This window comes from Charadrius vociferus, unplaced genomic scaffold (genome assembly GCF_000708025.1).
Source record: "Charadrius vociferus isolate BGI_N301 unplaced genomic scaffold, ASM70802v2 scaffold261, whole genome shotgun sequence".
In the NCBI taxonomy this organism is placed as follows: Eukaryota; Metazoa; Chordata; class Aves; order Charadriiformes; family Charadriidae; genus Charadrius; species Charadrius vociferus.
In genome coordinates, this window is record NW_009646856.1 from 150,387 (window position 1) to 171,953 (window position 21,567).

A 21,567-nucleotide genomic window follows, 5' to 3' on the forward strand; every position below is an offset into this window, starting at 1 on the left:
GGGCTGTCCCGGCCGCGGGGTGCCCGCTCCGCGGGGCGGGGGAGGCGGTTTCCAGGGTTTGCACCACCCGACCTAAAAACGGAGAGGAAAAAAAAAAAACCACAAAAATCCTTGCTTGTGGCGAAAAGAAGAAAAACCTTGCGAACGTAGGCGAAGAGTGCTGTCTTTGAGTGCTGTCGAGGCTGCTGACAGCCCGGGTGCTGGCGTGAGATGTCTTGCCGTCTCCACGTCTGGCTGTGCCGCTTCGTGCCGTCGGTCGTGACTCCGAGCCGGCGGCTGTGCGAGGGAGCCGTGGAATGCCATGCCCGCACGGGTACAGAGCTGGAGTGTTTGTCCTAGGGTCCCCCTGTGGCCAGGTTTGCTTTGCAGGAAGCCGGAGGTACTGTGCCACTCTTGCGTTCCTCAAGAGGACGAAATCGACGGGTGTGTTTTTTGAGGAAGAGCTGCGATCACTGTAGTGTTAACGTTGCGCTACAGCATTTGAGCGCCTTGCAGCGATGTGTTGCTTTGCTGGCTTTTGGGCGGCTGCTGTTTAACGTGGGGCACAGAGCAGGCAGTCGGGCAACCAACCCTGCGCTAGGGAAGATACAACTCCCTGCTTGGAAGGGTTGGGCTTGTGGCGGTCAGTTGTTAGATGACCCCCCAGGAAAGCTGCCCCTTCTGAGGGCAAGCGTACTGGCAGGTGGAAACTGTGCTAGAACTGTTTTCTTCATATTGGCTGACCTGCAGCATGTAAGGCTCTAGGCAGTTTTCTTGAGCCGTGGTTCTTTGACCCTGTTCTGATGCCCTTCCATGAAGCAATTTTTTTCTTAGCGTGCTAACATAGAGGTTTATTTGTTTGGATTTTTTCTTAAGCTGTAGAACCATAAGGGATCATAAGGGTATTGATTTTTTTCTTTTTTTTTTTTTTTTCCCCTGTGTCAGAACCTGCTGTGACCGGGTGTCAGGTTGGAAGCATTGTGACTTCTGTCTCTTTACCCTTTCTGTAAAGCAAGCTGCTTGAAAGGGTTCTGGTTTGGCTTAATGAGCGTTTGTTGTTAAAACATGATGCAGAAAGAAATGTCGCTGCCATAGCAAACTCCTTGTCTCAGTCAACCATGGTCTTATGTTGTACTGGAACCAGTATTGACAGTGTAAAAATCACACACTATGAATGGGCTTATCTGCATTATTTATAACCTATGTCTATTGTGTCTCACGTTTTAACGAAATTTATGCTCTACGTTTATCTCCTTTTGGATGGGGAGAAGTCAATGGAGTGTTACTTGTGTCTAGGTTCCAGTTCACCGTGTTGTGTTGTCTCAACAGTGGGTTTGTTGTTGCCTTCCTTTTGTTAAAAGCTTAGTTTCAACATGTTTCATCTTACTGCTGCTCTTTTTTTTAACCTTCCGCAATTTCTTGTGATGCATGGTTTTGGTCATAAGAGGAAAACTTTCCACGTTGTATGGAGCTGTCAGACTTTCCAAATGAAGGCCTTGTTCCTCGATCCTTATGGCAGGAATAAAAGTCACATGAAGTTATTGTCCATATTTTCATCTGTAGTTTTCTTGCTGAAAGTGACATAACATAAGGGGTTTTATTTATAAATGTGATGGTGAGTTACAGGAGCTTGTAATACTTGGATTACTAATTCTGCTAGCTTGCTCTGTATCTGCATGGCTCTGAAAATAATTGGTCTCGTTTCCAAAGGATTTTCATGCATCCACTGTCAAAACAACTGTGGGAGTGGGCATGCTTGTTTAGCAGCCTTGTGGATGCCAAGGAACAAATACGGATTCCTGCTTTACTTCAAGGAGGAACATACAAGGAATCTGAAGGTTGACCTGTGTTAACAGGTCAATGCTGAGGTCTTGTTTTGGATCATTCTTCTAAAACCTACACTGATTTGGAGGTGGGGGTGACTCTGAAAAACTTTGTCGTTCTTACAGCTATAACCATGCCACAGTGTATATTAGCTACTCGCATAGCTGCCGTGGAACAAACAAGTGATTTGGGGCAGCACTTATTTGGAAAAACAGTGGTGTTGGGATTAACTGTGATTATTGGTATGGAAGGAGCTCGGGTCGGGATGCTAGAGGAGTCCCTGGGTGAGGTCAAAGGGTAAGCAGCGATCGCTAGTTAAGCAGCTTCCTTTCTGCTTCAGTGTGCAGGCTGGGTTGTCTGGTTGTAACTCACAATGTATTTTCTTCCTAGAAAAGTTGAATCTGATCAAAATACTTTGAATTAGCTTATTACAATGACTGCTAACACTTGTCTGTGGTGGCATATTGCATGTAACATAATCGCTTGAAGACAAGACAGGGTGGGAGTGTGTATAAACAATGTGAAAAACACAACTGAAACTAGGCTAGGATATTAAAGAGACTCAAAAGCTACTTTATTCTATCTCTGATAAAGACAGAGGCAGATCTAAAATGCTTGACCCTGGGTCGCTTCAACTGTCAGGCCTTGGGCTGTGCAGGAGATGTGTGCTAGCTTCTTTTAGCATCCATAATGGCTTGTGAAGAAAGCTTTTCAGAATACCAGAGGCATAGAAAATAGATGGTTAATAGTGTTCCAGTCTATTTTTCTGTGAGAAACAAGAGCCTTCCTTGCAACATGCACTCTTCGTTCTGTCAAGCCTAGTTCAGGCCGACTAGTGTTTTGGCTGCCATTAAGAAGCTGCTCCGCTGTGCTGGGTCCAGTACACAGCGGAGAGCACAGTCATGTTACTGAAATGGGCACATTTTGTCTCTTGGACTGTCTGTAATTTTGTGCCTCGGGGCAGCTGGCAGAGTAGAAGTGTCTCTGGCGGCTTATTCTGCCTGTTGAGCTGGTATGAGCTATGCCAGCGAAGGTAACATTTTTAAGGTGTGAGCTGTGTCCTGCAGTAGGAGGGGGCGGCTTGCATACCTCTGCCAGCAAATCTCTTCCGGTGCCAACCCAGGTTTATGGTTTTCCACATCCTGTCATTGAGGATGGGGTACAGTGGTATTTCAATACCTGACAATCCCTGCAGTGTTCATGCACTGCCTAAAGTGATTTGCAGTGCAGCACATTTGAGTAGACAGTATACAAACCATATCATTTTGGTATCTAAAAGCTGGCCTGGTATGTTAAGTACTCTAATTTTTGTTTGATTGCTCCAAGTTGTTTCCTCCTTTCCTAACAAGAATGTATCTTCGACCTCAGCAATACATCATTCTAAATCAATTGTTTGACCTCACCTTTTTTTTTTTTGAGGGCTAATTTGATGGCATGATTGTAATTCATAAGTTAAGTAGGCTCTTGTTTTCAAGAATATGAAAACCCCTATAACGTATCTATGTTTGATCTGAAGTTGAGCTTTGATCATGTTTAATTGGAAGAACTAGTTGTTAACTCTTCTGTTGATGCAGGAGAAGAGAATTAGGAGTGTAAGAGTGTACTTGGCTCGGCAGGCAGTGGTTCAGTTCTTGCTCTTCTCAGTTTTGGTCTTGCTCATTAAAACTTTGCAAATGAACAGCATTCTCATATGTGACTTCTGCTTTTAAAAAGCTATGAAATGAAAAATTGCACTTCACAAACTGTTTTCTAGCTTCTTCTAGATGACTCAACTGAATGCTATCCCATGGGAATCGGGCATTTAGAGTGAGTGCAGTAGGTGAAGCTGGAGCAGAAGCTGCAGCATGTTGTACCCTGTTTCTTACACAGGAAAAAATCTGAAGTTACATTGGAGGAACAGTATCTTGCATGTTGCAGTCTCTTAGCTCCCTTGAGTCTAAATTTGTGGGTTTATACCAATTCATGTCAATGGTACAGTGCTATGTGGTGACATAAGCCTCTGTTATCTGCTTTGCATTGCTAGTTATAGCTTCATCTTTCTGTTTTGTTTGCATGCCAACACAAGCAGTGGTCTTCAACCATACAGTTAATTATCTGTAGTGCAAGGAGGGTCGTCAGTGTTTTAAGTACTGTTTTTCTGGAGTATTCAACTGAGTGGTCCTCAATGGATCTCAATTTTGTGGGCATCTAAGCAACGTAGCCGCTCTCGGGGAGAGCGGTGGTATGAAGAACTGATATTAGGTGTGCAGGGATTTCCCTTCCAGGAGTGACAACAGTGCATTGTGGTTTTGTGGCACGCATCAATGAGGCCTGAGCCTGCAGTAAGTGGGAGCCAGTCTTTCTTTGTGTTCCGGATGAACTGCTTCATGTTATTAGTGGTATAGGTGTATATATGTGTATGTGTGTATATATGGGCCCTTAGTGCAGAATGCCTGAAGCACTCTAGGTCCATACCCTGCCTTGTTCATGTAACCATATCCTTAATCGCTACTTGAGTTTGATGTGTTAGTGGCAGTTGCTTAAGCGTAGGGTTTAGTTGGCTTGAGAAGTTGCCATTTCAGGTGAATGATGGTTTCAAGTATTGTCAGGAAAGAAGGCTCCTAATTTTCTGTAAGAAAGCTGAATCTTTCTCTGGCCCTGTTGGGTCAGACATACCAGTGGCATAGGGAGGGCTGTATAGTTGCTGTACTACTGCTGTGCACATCCGTAGGATTTCTCAATGTGTTCCCTAGATCTCTTTGAAGTTCTTCAGTTTCCTGACAGCTGTATTAGATGTGTGGCTAATGCCTTCTTAAATGGTACGTTCACAGATGCTTGAATACATTTGGCACTTCTACTGTCTGGACTCACTAATACTCTTTTTTTGGCATATTTGGCTCTGTAGATGGCTTCAGGTCCTCTGGTTCAGTTTAATGGCAACAATTCCAAATCTTTGGGATTATTATACAGTGTATATACAGTATCACGCTGAAGAATTAAACTGAAAAATAGGCTAGTATACAGCTTCACTCTCTTCACTGGCTCCAAATACTTTGAGAGTTTGCTTATCTGTATTATCTACAAGTCACTGAATGCCTGTCTCGCTTTTCTCATCTGTCTGTTTTCTTCTCGTATTAAACTTGTTTATTCTTTTTTCCTTGGGTCACCGTTCTTAGTAAATGCAGATTTTGGCTTCTGATAGTTAGGGCTTCAGGTCTGACACTTCTGTGAAAATGCAGGTGTGCTGTGTATAGCATGGGAAACGATGGTGGGGTTTTTTTTTTTCTCTTTAACCCTCTTCAGAAGCGAGTTCAGTTACTGATGGTGTTAGCTGGCTTAGGTAGCAGTCTAATACAGCAAATAGCTATGGGTTTTGGCAGACAACTGTAGGTTTACAGGTTGTGCAAGGTAAACTATGCTATAGGGACCCCCTTGAGAAGTGTCCTTAGCGCAGAAGCCTGGCAAAACTTCAGTGTAGTACCCTTATCAATTGTCTTGCTTTTAAGCACACTACCCCAGGATATTAAGTATGATTTCAAAATGTGTGCTGTTTGTTGAGGCTAATGGCAGTGCTTGCTACCTAATAAGCAAATTCTGACTTAAATGTGAAGTGTGAAGAATTGAGGAAAAACTTAAGGGCAATTTGGGTGGCCTGGCCTGAGGAGACCTGAGACCTAGGGAGACAGCTTAGCAGGATGTGGTGATTTGCATCTCTTAAGGATCACAGACTTGTTGGGGTGGGAAGGGACCTCTGGGGATTGTCAAGTTTAGCCATCCTGTTCAGACCAGGCTTCTCAGCACTGTGTCTGTTTGGGTGTTGAATATCTCCAAGTATGGTGACTTCAAAAACCTCTCTGGAGAACCTGTTCCAGTGCTTGATCACTCTCAGGGGGTGGGGGAGCCACCCCTTATGCTCCAGTGGAATTTCCTGTGTTTCAGTTTGTGTCGTCTGCCTCTTGTCTTTTCACTGGATACCACTGAGTTGACTCCAGTTCAGTCTTTACATCCCCCCCTTCTCTACCCCACTGGGTATTTTTGGAAATAGATGGTTTTGTGGAGAAAGGCTTCTGTTTTTTGAAGCTGGAAGCTGTATTTGCTGTAAGGTTGCGTGACACTGGGAGAAGAGCGAATACTTGAGATTCTGGAAGAGTGAAGTGGACCTCTAGGAATGGATAATAAGTAATTAAATGTTTACCTTCTAATTATTTGATTCTGGCTTCAAAATGAGTGGAATGCACATAGTGGTTCCTTGTGATGTTTTAACTGAATAAGTCCAGTAACATACTGAACTTACTCAGTCAAAAATACAGCTCCATGCTGTGACTTGCAAACACTTTCCCTGTGGGGTTGTTTCCAATTTTCAGAAGTATCCACTTTGAATTTCTCAATAAGCCGTAGTGGAGATATTTTCCCTCCTCTCTTGTTCTGAGATTTGCTGCTTTCCCTGTTAATGCCTCTGTTCACAAGCATCAGCTGAGCAATTTTGCAATATGTAAATATTAGCCCTAAAATTTGAATGTGAATTGGACTGTTCCATTTGGGGCTGTAAACAACTTGTTCCAAAGGAGAGCTGGAAGCTAGTGGCAGCTCTGCCTGCCGTTCCTGACTAAACAGAGAGCAGTTAGTAGAACAGACATATGAAGTTACTATTGTTTACCTCTGGTAATAGCTTCCTCATTTCGGCCCTTCCAAAAGGAGATGATGCTTATTTATTTGTTTTCCTGTTGAAGAAAAAGGTCTTTTTTTAACGAGCAATGTAATTACATATAGTGCTGCCTGTTTCTTTGATTTGTTTTGACAGCTTAAATGTGCTGAGGTAAGTCCTAGCTGACTAACTCATATATAATCTTAAATCAATGCAAGTCTCTTCTTACCAGTAAATGCGTGGCAGGATCTAACCGGGACTGCTTCAGAAGGTGTTGGCGTGGAGCCATTCTGATTATGTTCAGGCTTATGTTGCCTGTGTCTTATGGCCAGAGCGCTCTGTGCATGTTGGTGCTGATGGAGTCACCTCTAAGACTTTTCATTGTGAGGGGTTATTCCAGCTGCCTTGGCGAAGTGCAGCAATCAAATTCCCTCAAGGAAAACTCTCCCGTAATTCTAATTTTTCTTCTCTGCAGTTTTCCTTGCCTCAAACCTTGCTTGTTCCACTTTCATCAATGTGAAGAGCATGAAAAGAGAGTAATCTATAAAGTTAACGTCACGTCTCTCTTTGTGGAAAATTTCTCCTATCCACCCTACAATAGACTTGGCAGGCACATTTGAATTCAAGTTAAGGTTTTTAAATATTTCAGAGATATAGATCCATATGGTATGATGTTCAACTAATTAACATAAATATTTATGTGATTTCTAAGATTGACTCTAGATAGTATGATGAAAAACATCTCACAATTAAGTTTCAGCAGCTGAAGTAGATGTGTTTCTTCTGGACAGATCTATATTTTATCTGACTTAATTTGTCTAACCTTTTGTGACTTACCTTAGTCCTTTTTTACAGGGGAAATCATGGTAGTGGTTACACAAAATGCTTTTTGCTGCCTGTGCTTGCTTAATTAATCACAACAGTGAAAATTTTCTTTTTTTTTTCTGCAGAAAAAGATGGCAAAGCCTTTCATCCATCATATGAAGACAAACTCAAACTCGTGGCACTGCACAAGCAGGTTCTGCTGGGACCTTACAACCCTGACACTTGCCCTGAAGTTGGATTCTTTGATGTGCTGGGGAATGATAGAAGGTAAAAGGGCTGGTGCTCTTGTTGGTCTTAACTCTGCTTTTCCTGTCTGAAGAAAACACCATCCAATTTCTACAATAAGACAAGTATGTGGGTTGTGTCAATGTGTGTATATGGTAGTGGAAAGTGAGCGGCCTCTTCAAATACACCTTAGAAATCTGAGTCACGGTTCACTAAAGAAGCTAACAGAAGATTATTGGGTTTTTTAAACCACATTAGGAAAAGCTGCTGTGCCTAGGGTCCAATTTGTCATAGCAGTTTAAGACTTGGCTAGCTCTGCACTAATGTGCAGGCCCACGTTCTGTCATAACTCCATGCTAGGGTTACAACAGGCCAAGCCTTTTGCCAGTGGTAACAGCATTCACCATAGCTTTTGTTAATCCCAAGGATAACTTCTGAAATCAGATATCTGTTGCATTCAAGCTCTGAGTAAATTTTGATGAGGTTTGGGCAGTCTCAGGCACATCTCTTGTATTGCTTGCAGTTCAGGCAGCAGGTCTCTTGGTCACTGTTGCTATTTCTAGTTGTGAAGGCAATGTGCAACACAGCACTGACTTCTCGGAGCTAAACCCAGTGCACTGCTTTTGCCCAGAGGGATGTAGCTTTCCTTTAGGAAGAACCACGCTGTTGCATTCAACTAGTTGAAGCACTATAATTGATGGTTGTTACCATGTTTGTTCATCCAGGAAAATGTATGCATTTTTTTTTTTCCACAAACTAGAGTGGAAGAAGGGTAAAAAATATTTCAGGTTCATCTGTAGCTGGCATGTTTTTGGACTTAATTCAGAATTCTAAGTAGGGTTGGTGGTACATATGAGATTTCATGTAGGCATTCAGTTATGTCTGTTTGAAAGAGTTGTTCTTGTGCAGGCAGAAGAGAGCACTGTACTGTCTTTGGGAAAAAGTTGTTAGTTCTCTGAAACTACATATGATAAAGTTTGCTCCCTGGTCTCCCAACTTTTTTTCTTTGCTGGGTTCTGAGAGTTCACTACTGACTTGAAGAGTTGAGTTGTCTGTTATTTCAGCTGATTTCTCTCTTTCAGGAAGGAATGGGCTGCCCTTGGAAACATGTCAAAGCAAAAAGCTATGACAGAATTTGTTAAACTCCTGAATAGGTGCTGCCACTTGTTTTCAACGTATGTCACTTCCCACAAGATAGAGAAAGAAGAACAAGAAAAGAAAAGGTAATGTTGAGTCCTTTGGTGATGAAGAATATCAAGTGTGTAACTCTTGACCTCTGGACAGTGTCACAGCTAGCTTAAGTTGAAGTTGTCTTGGGAAGAGAAATGCTTGAAGCTTAGGTGGGTGTAGTAACATTTAATCTCTTTAAGCCTTTTTACTTTGCCAGTCATGAATGATTGTTTCTGAGGTAAAGACACCTAGAATATAAGGAGATTTCAAAATTTTGCTGGTACTGTCATCTGCTTAGGAAATACTTGCTTCACAAAACACCTGCCCTGATATGTCTGTGGACTAAATTTATACAGAACATGAAATTGCCAGGTGCTTTAAACTCCTCTTCTAGTATGGGTTGACAAAGGCTATCTTCTATCATTTACGTATAATGTGATTATTAAACTATAGTATCTGTGTATTTATTGAACATATGTTAAAGCTTGAAAGATGTGTTTAAGGTTTCTAAGCGATTTTTTCCTACTGCTCTGCTACAGATAGTGTAGTAACAGGTTGGAATGAATATCAAATTATAATACAGAATTTACACTTGTCATACTGCAGAGTGCAGTAAAACTAAACAGTAATCTGTTTTCTTCTTGTGTCCAATAAGACACTTCTCCAGGCCAATTTAAGTGGGAGGAGATGAGACCAAACAGAAACCCTGGTTGGGCAGGCAAAAGGCAGGTTACAGCATGTTGAAAATAACTCATCCTAGGATTGTAGGGATGCTGAAATAGCTTATTGAGTGGATGTTGCAGAAGAGAAGAGGAAGAACGAAGGCGGCGTGAAGAAGAGGAGCGTGAGCGTTTACAAAAAGAAGAAGAAAAACGTAGGCGAGAAGAAGAGGAAAGACTTAGAAGGGAAGAAGAAGAGAGGAGGAGAATAGAGGAGGAACGACTTCGGATGGAACAACAGAAGTGAGTAGCTGAAACAAATAACACTTCAAAGAAAATAACTGCCTTGCACTTGAGGTAATTGTATCTAACTTTTTACATAGTTCTGCTAGAATTGAATACCTGAAGCTCAGAGCACTCGAGTATGGCAGTGACATTTGCATCCTTAGTTAAGAGGGACACAGTTTGCAGAGAATAATTATCCTAATGTGTTATTGTATGCAGCCTTCTCAGATGAAAGCGCCAGAAAAGCTTTGTTTAAAGAGAAGCTCTGGGGGTTTTGGGGTTCCAGGGCTGCACCTTATGAAAACTTGTGGCTCTGCTTCTTAAATGATTAATACTGCACTCAACTGAGCAGAGTTAAGTGTCCAACTGGAAGTGCTGTTTGAACTGTGACTTGAAAGTTTCTATCCTTTCACAGAAGATGGAGCCTAGAAAAAGGGTAACTGCAGTTCACTGGGGTGTTTTGAATGCATGGCTGAAATTTTCAAACTCGGTAGTCTAACACTACCTCCTTAAAAGTGCTCTCTCTAGGAAGTGTAAAGTGTCTGCAGATCTCACTTGTACACTGACAATCACTGGATTTTAAACTTTTCTAAAAGGAGTACAAAATTCATGTTCAAATGCACTTAATCTCTGTTTGTAGCCTGAATTAATTTTTTTACGTGCAACACTGTAGCTATATTTCATTGTTCCCATCACATCCAGATTCTGAAAACATGGATCTAGCTTTGTACGTACAATATTTAAGAGAATTGTAAATCATCAAAGCTGTTCCACACCAGTCAGCAACCATTTTCTATGAAAAAAAGGTCTTGGCAGGGGGTGTCTCTAAAGTAGATCCTGCACTTGCTATGTAGTGTTTTTGAGACGGGAGCAAATAATTAATCCACAAGTTTCTGCTGTTTGTAGAGCCAGAGGAGTGTAAAATACAGACATAAATGAACAGAATACATCAGAAATGTTGCACAGTGCTAAGTAACAAGAAGTGTGGTATGCCTTGAAGTTGAGATGACTTTTTTTTTAACATGAATAGCAGTTGCATATTAAGTGGTTGTAACAGGTTACAGGGATAAAGAATTTAGACAGAAAAGGAATGTGGATATGTATATATAACCTAAGTGTATCTAAAGTTACAGTTTTGCTGAAATAGTAAATCTTGCCCTTTAGGATCCAAACCAGTCTAGTACTGGAGCTTTTAGAGGATGATTTTTGGGGAAAGGAGGAGGGCAGGAAACAAAGAATTACTCCTGCATTTGTGTAATACTACTTTCTTCCTCTGAAGCATCGATAGCTGGTCACTGACGGATGTAATGTGAGACAAACTGAACTCTGGATCTAGTTTTTGGGTTTGTGGTTTTTTTTTTTTTTTTTACTATATAGCTTCCATTAGCCCTCTGGAGAGAGGAGGAGAACTGAGCTCGGGCATAAGTAACCCACGTATTCCTCCCGAAGTTTTAGCAGTTGAGTTTATTGGAGGCACAGCTGCCCTATTTGGCAGCATGGTTTTCGTTCCTGAATTGGGCCACAGTCAGTCATGCTTTTCATATGTTTGCGTACTGTCCTGGGAAATTAAGATAGTAATGTGGTGTGCTCTTCGTAGATTAACCAGAGAGCATTGCTGTGCTGTACCACAGCAGGTCTGTTCCTATCAATATTTGTAGAAGGGCTGCTAGAAGGATGGTTTCTGCATGTTTTCTGGAGGAACGAAATGTGGAATTTTTTCCCTTGATTGTTGGAGAAATTTAGTCACGCATTTCTCTAGCACTACCTCTTTATCAGACTACAGATTGAGAATTATGTAAGAGCTCTTTTTTTAACACTTGATGTTTTCAAATATTGGCTAGAAATGTTGCTCCCTTCTTTATATTCTCAGCATATTTTTAGGCAAAATTCACATATACATTACTTCTGGGCTCTGCTCTATTATGTAGATTTGTTTTAATTGGTTTTCACAGGAATTGAATTAACTGTCTTTGAGGCCACTTAAATCACTTAAGTACAGGGATTTCCCCAATACCCTCAGCTGCTTGTAATCTTCATACTCTCCTCCCACCAATCTAGGCAACAGATAATGGCAGCACTGAACTCCCAGACTGCCATTCAGTTCCAGCAGTACGCAGCCCAGCAGTATCCGGGCAACTATGAACAGCAGCAGATCCTAATTCGGCAGCTCCAGGAACAGCATTATCAACAATACATGCAGCAGTTGTATCAAGTCCAGCTTGCACAGCAACAGGTATGACTGGCCAGCTGAGAAACTTAGATTTTTTGTTCTGGGTTGTCTTTGGGAGATGTTTACTTGTCCACGCTTTTCTCCTTGAAAAGCTAATTGCTACGAGGAAAGATAGCATCCTAGTGACTACTGCTGCTTCAGATTCAAACACCAAAGCCCCCTTATTTAATCTCTTCAAGTAGTTTTCTGAAGTAGCTGTTAAGAAAATTCTAAGCAGCCTTCACTAATTACTTGGTTTGATGATATTCTTGGAGGCCAAATGTAAAGTGCTCTGCTGCAGCTTCTATTGTGTGTGTAATTTAATGGGGTAAATGCCAGTGCACCTGAGCACGAACAAACCTGTTCAAGTGATTCTCCATGTAGGTATTGCATCTGAGGATCTGTGCAGAGCAGCAGGCTTTGGTCAGCCATGTGTTTCCAGCTGAACATGCGTGCAGCACTGTCACATCACTACTGGGTTTGAGATTACTCCTCCCTGTCAACTTGAGCACTACTGACTTCTGTCTCCTTTGGCATCTATTGTCTGACATCGGTATCTAATTAAGTTGCTTGCTTGCAATAGACTGCTCGTGGTTTAGGTAGGAGGACAGACCTTCATATTTCTGGTAGCAATAAGTAGCAGAAAGTAGTACACTGCTTCTTTGCAAGGGTTTCATTCCTGGGCTTGAAAGGCTGCTTCTCTATTTAGGAGAATCTTGCATCTCTGGCAAATGTGCTGTGTTCGCATCTCAAGCTATTTTAAAGTTCAAGGATGTCCATCTGTTACTGTCTTAAACAGATGTAAGCCAGATTTCATATTCTAGTATGTCTGACCTCTCCGGGCAGGACCTGAATCTTAAATGGCCTATAACTGCCAGCCTCAGGTCTATTGTTCTTGAGCTAAACTCTTAACAGGAAATTAGTTACTGAATTTAAAAGTCATTTGTATTTTGACGAGGCTGATGCCCTCAACAAAAAAACTGTCCAAGAAAGGAAGCTATATGAACCCATTTGGAGGAACCCACGTGGCCCATGTGAACCTCATGAAGTTCAACAAGGCCAAGTGCAGGGTCCTGCACCTGGGTCAGGGCAGTCCCCAGTATCACTACACACTGGAAAATGAATGGGTTGATAGCAGCCCTGCCGAGATGGGCTTGGGGATACTGCTGGATGAAAAACTGGATATGAGCTGGCAGTGTGTGCTCGCAGCCCAGAAAGCCAACCATATCCTGGGCTGCATAAAAAGAAGTGTGGCCAGAAGGTTGAGGGAGGAAGGTGATTCTCCCCTTCTACTCAGCTGTCATGAGATCCCACCTGGAGTCCTGTATCCGGCTCTGTGGTCTTCAGCACAGGAAAGATATGGACCTGTTGGAGCGGGGTCAGAGGACTGGAAAACCTCTCCTGTGAAGCCAGGCTGAGAGAGCTGGGGTTGTTCAGCCTGGAGAAGAGAAGGGTCCAGGCAGACATTGCAGCTTTTCAATATATAAAGGGGACTTATCAGAAAGACCTTTTCGCCAGGGCCTGTAGTGACAGGACAAGGGGCAATGGTTTTAATCTGAGAGAGCGTGGTTTTAGGTTGGACATAAGGAAGAATTTTATTTTATTTTTTTAACAATGAGGGTGATCAGACACTGAATAAAGCTGCCCAGAGAAGCTGTGGATGCCCCATCATTGGAAGTGTTGAAGGTAGGGTTGGATGGAGTTTGAGCAGCCTGATCTAGTGAAAGATGTTCCTGCCCATGTCAGGCAGGTTAGACTAGATGATCTTTTAAAGGTCCCTTCCAAGCCAAACCATGATTCAATGGAGCTGAGGTTGTATAGGAAAGTCAGAGGCTTCCTGCCCTCTTATAGTTACTCTTGGAGCTTAATGACACCTTGGTACCAATGCTTTGGTGTTTTAGTGCTAAGCAAAAGCTATAGCTTCATAAGTCGTGACCTCAGTGCCTTCTGTAATTGATACTACACCCTTGAGACTGAGGTGTCAGAGATGCTGCTGCCAATGTTCTTCAATGCTATCAGCACTGCTCCTTTCAATCATGGCTGTCTGCTTTCTAGGTACAGAAGACTTAATGGCCTCTGAGATCAGGGGCAAAACAGCCTTTCATTTATGTCTTTACAAAATAATAAGTCTGCCAGGCAATGAAGCTTATCTTTCAGATCTCTGTTTGGACAAGTCCTATAGAGGAAAGGTTGAAAAAGAAGCATGTAACAGAGCTAAAATTATCTACTTCTACTTCAGAATTTTCTGAAGACCCAGGAAGCCTCCATAACACTTCAGAGGAATACTTTCCTTTCAGATGCCTGTAACTCAGCTGCCTTGAGATCTATTAGTGCAGTTAGAGTGCTGTTCTGTCATGGTTGCTTACAGATCAGCTTGTGATACAATTAATTTTGGAAAGGCTCTGTGCAACAGTTTTCTGGAAAAGTTCTTCTCACTTTATGTTGTCTCAGCGCATAGAACTGTTGTAGTAGAAAGTGGATCTGGGCAGCATCTGTACGATTGCTCAAACTTGAAATATAACTAATGTTTGACTATATTGTCTTCATGCTCCTTCAGGATACCAAAATCATGTGCTTATTAGGTTATTCTTTAAAGAATGGCACTGTCAGTTACAACTTTTCCATGTCCCAACAAAAAAGCATATGTAGTCTCTCTGTACTGATAACTAGGGGCAGGGGAATAAGCCTTGAAGCTACAAGGAGTAATGCGTCCTACTTAAATCCAAAAGGATGGTTGTTACCTTGTATAATCTTGTTTTAGGTGTATTTAATCATTTTCACAGGGACAGCAGGATAAATTCTATCTGAAGAGTTTCAGTGTACATAAGTCATACTCTAAAAGCAACACCTCTGAGCTTTAACTCTTCTCCCAGACCACTCGCAGTTCTTGTGGCTCTTACGCTTCCTGCTTTCATATTAAATAACTGCCTTTGTTGGGCATTGCGGATTTGATGGAGAACCCTGTGGAGCAAGTTAACTCGCAAATTGGCAAGTGCTTAATAGACTTTAAATACTTCCAGCTCTTTTTAGACCCAGAGGAGCTCAGGCCAGAACCCTTTCAGCTCACTGCTAAAAAAACAGCAAACAAGTCATCACTTTAAATTTTGAAGGAAGTGTTATAGGAGTTACTGAAATGCAGAACTTCCATAGCTAAGTGCAAAAGTTTATTGTGGGTGCCCTAATTAACTTGAAAGTTGAATCTTTTTGTTCAGATTGTATCCATCAGCCTAGAACAAAGTGACTTCCCTTCCCCTGATACTAAGTACGTGCAATTCTCACTGGTTGGTGTGTGCTGCTTATGGTCTTTCGTGTCAAGCTTCCTCGTTGGATGGAGGGGGACACTTTGTTTTTTAAGTGTCTCTAGATGTTTACGTATACACTGTTGAGAGGTTTGAGTTTTAGTTGACTTAATTTCTGTCATTTTAGGCAGCCTTACAAAAACAGCAGGAGGTGGTTGTGGCAGCAACAGGGACACCTCTGACTACCGCATCAAAGGTGAATGCACCTGCCCAAGGGGACACCCCGTCAATTAATGGGCAGGCCAGTACACATGCAGACAGCCCTGAAAAAGAGCTGGATCCTGAGGCTTTGGAAGAAGCACTGGAGAATGGACCAAAAGGTAGGACTAGCTAGATTCCTTAATTAAAAATAAATAGCAAAACCCTTTCTTAGGATTCAAATGTGTTAAGTATGGTTACTATGGCTCTTTGCTTGGCTTCATGGGGCTATGCAAAAGAGAGGTTTGATTCCTGGGTCCAGGTTCTCTCAAGCAAGAACAATATTGCACAGGCAAAACTCCGCTTTGAGGGGAGGGCAAGAGGAAGCAGCAAAAACATTTTCAGGCAAAGTGGATGGGATCCAGAACCTCCTTTCACTCTTGAGTTGAAGAAAAACGTAAAAGTTCTATTAGAAAGCTGTTCTGTGCAGAAATACGTTCACTCTTATTTGAACTCGAGTCAAAACTGAGTGACTTAGCCTTGCAGATTAAAATAAAGCCAAATCCTTCTTACTCTCTCTGAATGCTGCCCTACCTGCAGCTTATCGCTGTCCTATGTGCAGTCCGGACTGCTGTCCCCTTGCATTTCCCATCTTCTTCAGACAGCTTCTAGGAAGCTGTAGAAGTGGAGCAGGAAAAGTAGCCTCCCAGCAGTGCTCCCATCACTGGTATTTCTGGATGTTACCTCTACACTTCCATCCACAATCAGTAGTCCTCAAAAGACTTGCTTGGATCCCAGTTTGGAACCAACACTAGTGCAGTCCCAGTCTGCATAATGAGGTGTTCGGTTATTTCAGCCAATATTTGACAAGTTCTAGACAAATCCACAACCTCTGGCTCTGTCCCATTGAAGATCCTTTCAGTGAAGGGTTCTGTGCAGTGTAACCCCATCACCTGTAGCAGTGTATCTGTCTTCTGAGTCTTTTCTGCTTAAGCACTGTTGGTTTAAATGTGGCAGATGGGTGAACTGGTAGGATTTAAGTGTGCAGCGTTACATCTAAACTTGTACTGCATTTCTTGCAAGTTTCAACTGTGGAAAGGTGTTTCTTCAGTGAAAATAATAAAAAAAAAAAATTGGAAGCAACTCTGATGCTTGTGGTCCTCAAGTGCCCCTAAGGCACACTTAAGTATTCAGCATAAATAACTCAAAAAAAAAAAAAAAAAAAAAAAAAAAAAAGCTTAACTGGGTTTTTCCTCCTGTCTCTCCAGATTCTGTTCCAGTGATAGCTGCCCCATCGATGTGGACACGACCCCAGATAAAAGACTTCAAGGAAAAAATCCGCCAGGATGCAGACTCTGTGATCACAGTGGGCCGAGGAGAAGTGGTTACAGTTAGAGTACCAACTCATGAAGAGGGGTCTTACCTCTTTTGGGAGTTTGCTACAGACAATTATGACATTGGTTTTGGGGTGTATTTTGAATGGACAGACTCCCCTAATACTGCAGTCAGTGTGCACATCAGCGAATCCAGTGATGATGAGGATGAAGAAGAAGGTAAGCATGCTTATTTATATAAACTGCCAGTCCTGCAGAGCTTGCCGTGGGGGAAAACCCAACTGATTGTCTTGTGTAATCTCCTAGTTCCCCCAACTTCCGTCTAGCTGGAATCTTGTCTTCAGTTTTGAAGAGGAAGTGCAAAGTAACTTCAGTCACCTTATTTGATCACAGATGGGTTAAAGCAGTTGAGGGTGGGGAAATCTTTTCCTAAGTTTTACTTACTCCTTAGTGTGCCCTCTTGTCCTACTCAGCAAGCTAGATTGAAACCCATGGTCTAATAAAGCATAGTGGATCTGCACACTGAAAACCTTTAAGAAAAGTCCTGCCTTGCTGTTTGTGAACTCTTTCTAGGGGCGAAGTTTCCTTGAGACTTCAACAATACAGCTTAAGAGCAATTCCTGATAGTGGCCAGGACACAGCCTTTACCTACAGGGGAGGTTAGCATACCATCAGAAAAAAATGTTTTGAAATGAAGCTGTGATTTGCTTAGAAGGAACTGCTGTGACATAGGAAGCAGTGGCCTTGTGAATATTACTACTAAGTAATCAGTAATAGTAAGTATGTCAGATCAGTAGCAGTCAGTTAGTGTGGGATAATGTCTTAATGGAAACTCGAGCTTGGCATCTCTATGAACTGACCCACCTGTGCTGGGCAGTTAGGTGTGGTGGGTTTTAATATTGAACTGTAAAATCAATGATAAAGTGAGCATGCTTATTGTTCCTCCTGCTTTTGAATGCTTTAGCCACAGCCTTGGTATGAACCCCTTCGACTCATCTGATTTCTAAACCAACAAAGACTGCCTTGTCCACTACAGATCAGTCTGACTTTCTCTTGTAAAGCCTCCACCCGTGTTAACTGACACTTGTTTTTTTTTCCTTGCAGAAAATACTAGCAGTGAAGAAAAAGCCAAAAAGAATGCCAACAAGCCTCAGCTAGATGAAATAGTGCCTGTGTACAGACGAGACTGTCATGAAGAAGTGTATGCTGGCAGCCACCAGTACCCAGGGAGAGGAGTTTATCTCCTTAAATTTGACAACTCCTACTCTCTATGGAGGTCAAAAACAGTTTACTACAGAGTTTATTATACTAGATAAAGGTGTGGCGGTGTCTGAGGCTGGGCTGTGCAGAAGATGTCATTTTATTTGGAATTTTCTTCAAGCATAATGGATCCTTTTGAGTCTGTGTTTTATCCTGTCTGTATCTGTATGGTTTGTGTGAACTTTAACAAGTAGACACTGGGATCTTCCTGCTCCATGACACTAATGCATATTGCATTGGGCTTAACACAGGATCTCCCTAGCCATTTTGGGTATTGGAGTTAACCAATGGAAGTCATTGGCTCCAGTGCTAAGGTCACATCAGTTGCATTTGTTAAAGCCTCATGAAAAAGGGGGAGGGAGTTGCTGGCTCACTGGCTGGGTGATCTGATGTTTCCAGGTCTGGATGCTTTGAATAACTTGTTAATGGTTAATTTAAAGGTCCCATCAATAACTGGTAGATTTGGATGCAGTTTGCTGTGTAGCAAGTTTCTCCTAACTGTAATTGAATGTCAGATTTTTACACATTAAAACTTGAAACTTTAAGTTGATGCAGTTTAGAAACAAGTTGTCTCGCTTCTGTCCTCATCAAAGAAGAAACATTCAGTTCCTTAAACCAGGGTAGTGGCTAAGAAAAGCATGAACAGTATCCTGAAAGTACAGCAAATAACCTCTTCTGAAGATGTAAACTGAATGACAATTAAAAGTATGTGTAACAAGAAGAACCTTAATCTCTCTGCCCTGCTGCTAACCCTAGAATAAAAAAGGTCATTTTGTGAGGCAATTGACTTTGAACCAGGGCACAAACTATTTCTAACTTTGGGTTTTTAATGGGGTAGACTTTAAAAAAAAAAAATTACAAACCTGAAACTGGTTTTCTGCACAACGTTCTGGTTTGTCTGTTTTTGTAAAACCTGAATAAGCATGTTGTGCATCTGAAGAACAGTAAGTCACTTTGATAAAGTATAGGAGTTAATGTTGCACTAATTATGGAAATCGCTGCCGGTCCATTTTAGTCTGAACTGGTGATACTTCGGTGCAAACTTTCTGCTTTGATCTGTAACTGTCTGCAGAAAGGCAGAGTGCACATACAGATACTTAATAATGTAGCTTTAATCTCAATTTTGTATGGTTTGGTTGGGCATTTCATATTTTGTGTAGTGGAAAAATGCAGGTGGCTGCTTGACTTGAGGCTGCAGTAAGAATCTCCTTGGAGCCCTGCACCCCAGGGGTGATGTGTTGCAATGGCGACTTATGTAAGTGCTCTCTGCATGGGTAATGCACTTTGTTACTGAAAGAAAATGGTTCTTTTGGGTCTGTCAGATCAGTTCTTGCAGTAAGACTTCCATTGATTAGCTGCAGCATGTACAGTTCCATAGCAAATGATGTTGAGTTCGCGGGATTTGTTTGAATAATCAGTTTGTACATACATGATACTTTATTTTTCTCATACCAACCATGGAGATACTTCTCCTAGAGTGCTTAACTTGTCATCTTGCGTTTGGTTCAGCAACACCGTACCAGCTTATAGCTAGTTAGTGCTGCTTTATCCAAAAACACTGTACAATGTTCTGCTCTTGTGTACATACAGTATATAAACCATGAATTTAGAAAGTACCTTGCTTTTAAAGAAAACTGTATTTAATGTAAAAAAAAAAAAAAAAACCTTTTAAAAAGGCAGGCACTAATATATTTCTTCTGGTCTTCAACTTAAACTTTTTTGTCCATACAAAAATGTTATGACTTCTTCCTCTAAGAATATCTGTTCTTGGGAGTGGTGTTTGTCGCTTTAAATGGCAGCACTTACTGTCATGTGTTGGATGTTAGAACTTTTACGTTTTCAGACTTTTTTTATTGCCTCTGGCTGTTGATTAGTACAGTACAAGTGCGATTTCAAGATACCTTGAGATAGTATTTAATCCTAATTAAAATACATTTATCTGTAATGCTGTTGGCTTTTTATTAATTTGTAAACCTTGGCATTGCTGTGTCTAGCTATTCAGCTAAGATAAGCTGGTCGTCTTTGCTCTCATTTTTAAAAATTCAGTGCCGTACCACCACTGTGGCTTCAGCAGCCAAATCACTTGGGCCAAAGGCTCTCTTTGAGAAGTGTTACTAGCTCACTGGATGAGGCCACCATCAGTACTAGAAGAGCCCAGCTTGAACAGCATAATCACTTTGGTTTTTGAAAATGATCTTCTGTAGCAGAAAGGGTTGGATGTGGGTAGCCAAAAGTTATGAGCTATTTTCTGCCTGGAAGAAAGGTGCCTGCCTTTGCCCCTGAGACTTAATGAACCCAGCCCCAAGGGGCAGCAGGGGCTGGCTTGCGTTGTCCTGAAGAGCCCTTGGCCCAAAGGTCAAGAGTCAGGCAGGATCATGCATGGTTTAGACTAAAGAAGACAAGCATGAACCTAGAGGCAAAAAGGCTAGTTATGCTAAGGTTTCTGTTGGCTAAAATTACCCTTTGCTGCTAACCCACTGCTAGTAAGTAGCTTATCCTGGAGCTGAGGCCGGAAGCAGGTTTGGCACTAGTTTGATCTGTGGTCCAGGTCGTGTTGGCCCTATCTGCTCCCACAGAGAGCAGCCTCAAGCTGGTGCTTCCAGCTCTCATCTGGGGAGCAAAAGTCTCTTCAGTGAGAACGAAACAAGTGCTGTGCTGGTAGAAGCAAGATGCTGAGAAGTTCAATGTACCGTATAGTCTGGGTATGCTACAAACTCGTTTCATGTGAAATGTGCAAGTGCATTGAAAACCAAAGTAATTACAGCAGCAAGGCTGCCCCAACTGGACCTATTTTACCTGTCTCATGCATGTATAAATTCCCCTTTCTCCAATTAAAAGCGAAGCACTGTACTCCTCACGGCTGACTTAAGGCAGCTCTCTTCCACAAGAGAGTTATCATAAACACTTTCTGAAATGAATTGAGTCACTGGCAATAAGTCCAGGCAGTGCAACATAAACAGCTTGACAAAGCTCAGTTCCAAAGATACTGGGCTTTGAGAAAAGCTAAAAAATCAGAGGGACAAACCCGTGTTAGAATTGATGTTTTCAGCAGCACTGTTGACATGGATGTTGCGTGGGAGATACCAAAGCACGGTCTTCCTTGACTTGGCTGTCCCAGGAGGACAAGCGGTGCAATTGAAACAACTTGTTAATTAAGGCACAGGACTGCTGGATGATATATCCTCTTGCCGATCTTCTTTGCTGTCCTTCCTCACCCCTTGGCTTTTAGCACTTTCTGCCTTGTACTTTGTAAGTCACAGATTAAACGCTGTGATTTAGAGCAGTGGGATGCAACCTTTGTGGTAACTGTAATGGGCAGGGTCATAAAATCAGTAGTCTGCTGTCAGAGGAGGTCTAAGGGCTAGTTTAGCCATTTAGCCTCCTCCTATTTAGGCAGTTGCTGTAGAAATTGTAAAGGGGCTGCATAGACCTCTTGAAGTACAAAGAAGCAACATAGCCATCCTTCACCCAAATGGTGGCTGTTTCTCCAGACTGAGCCTTACTAACCTAAAATAGCAATGTGAAGGCTGCTTTCTGACAGCTCAATGTTGTTCTCTTCCTAGCACCTGGTTCTGCAATCTCCATCCTCATCTTTCCATCCCCTGGTGTATTTGCAGTGAAAAGCCCGCAAGGGGAAGCTGGAAAAAGCCAACTTGAGACCTCTAAGCTGTCCCAGCCTCTTTGACTCCTGGTCCTGGCCTCTGAGTTCAAGTCCCGCAGCTTCTGCTCTTCCTTC

The 21,567-nt window shown here is 42.1% G+C and overlaps 1 protein-coding gene across 1 annotated transcript; it reads left to right on the plus strand.

The window, feature by feature from the left end:
* Nucleotides 1-210: 210 nt before the first annotated feature.
* Nucleotides 211-19,776, plus strand: ACBD3 (acyl-CoA binding domain containing 3). Its single transcript, XM_009894326.1, has 8 exons — nucleotides 211-313; nucleotides 7,378-7,519; nucleotides 8,560-8,700; nucleotides 9,451-9,609; nucleotides 11,650-11,824; nucleotides 15,227-15,419; nucleotides 16,506-16,790; nucleotides 17,676-19,776. Exons 1-8 carry the CDS (start codon nucleotides 211-213, stop codon nucleotides 17,885-17,887), a joined length of 1,410 nt encoding a protein of 469 aa, XP_009892628.1. The 3' UTR covers nucleotides 17,888-19,776.
* Nucleotides 19,777-21,567: the final 1,791 nt, after the last annotated feature.

Coding starts and splice junctions, on each gene's coding strand:
- ACBD3 (XM_009894326.1), top strand. CDS start 211: ATGTCTTGCCGTCTCCACGTCTGGCTGTGCCGCTTCGTGCCGTCGGTC. Junction 15,420..16,505: donor ACTGGAGAATGGACCAAAAG/GTAGGACTAGCT, acceptor CTGTCTCTCCAG/ATTCTGTTCCAGTGATAGCT. Junction 16,791..17,675: donor TGATGAGGATGAAGAAGAAG/GTAAGCATGCTT, acceptor TTTTCCTTGCAG/AAAATACTAGCAGTGAAGAA.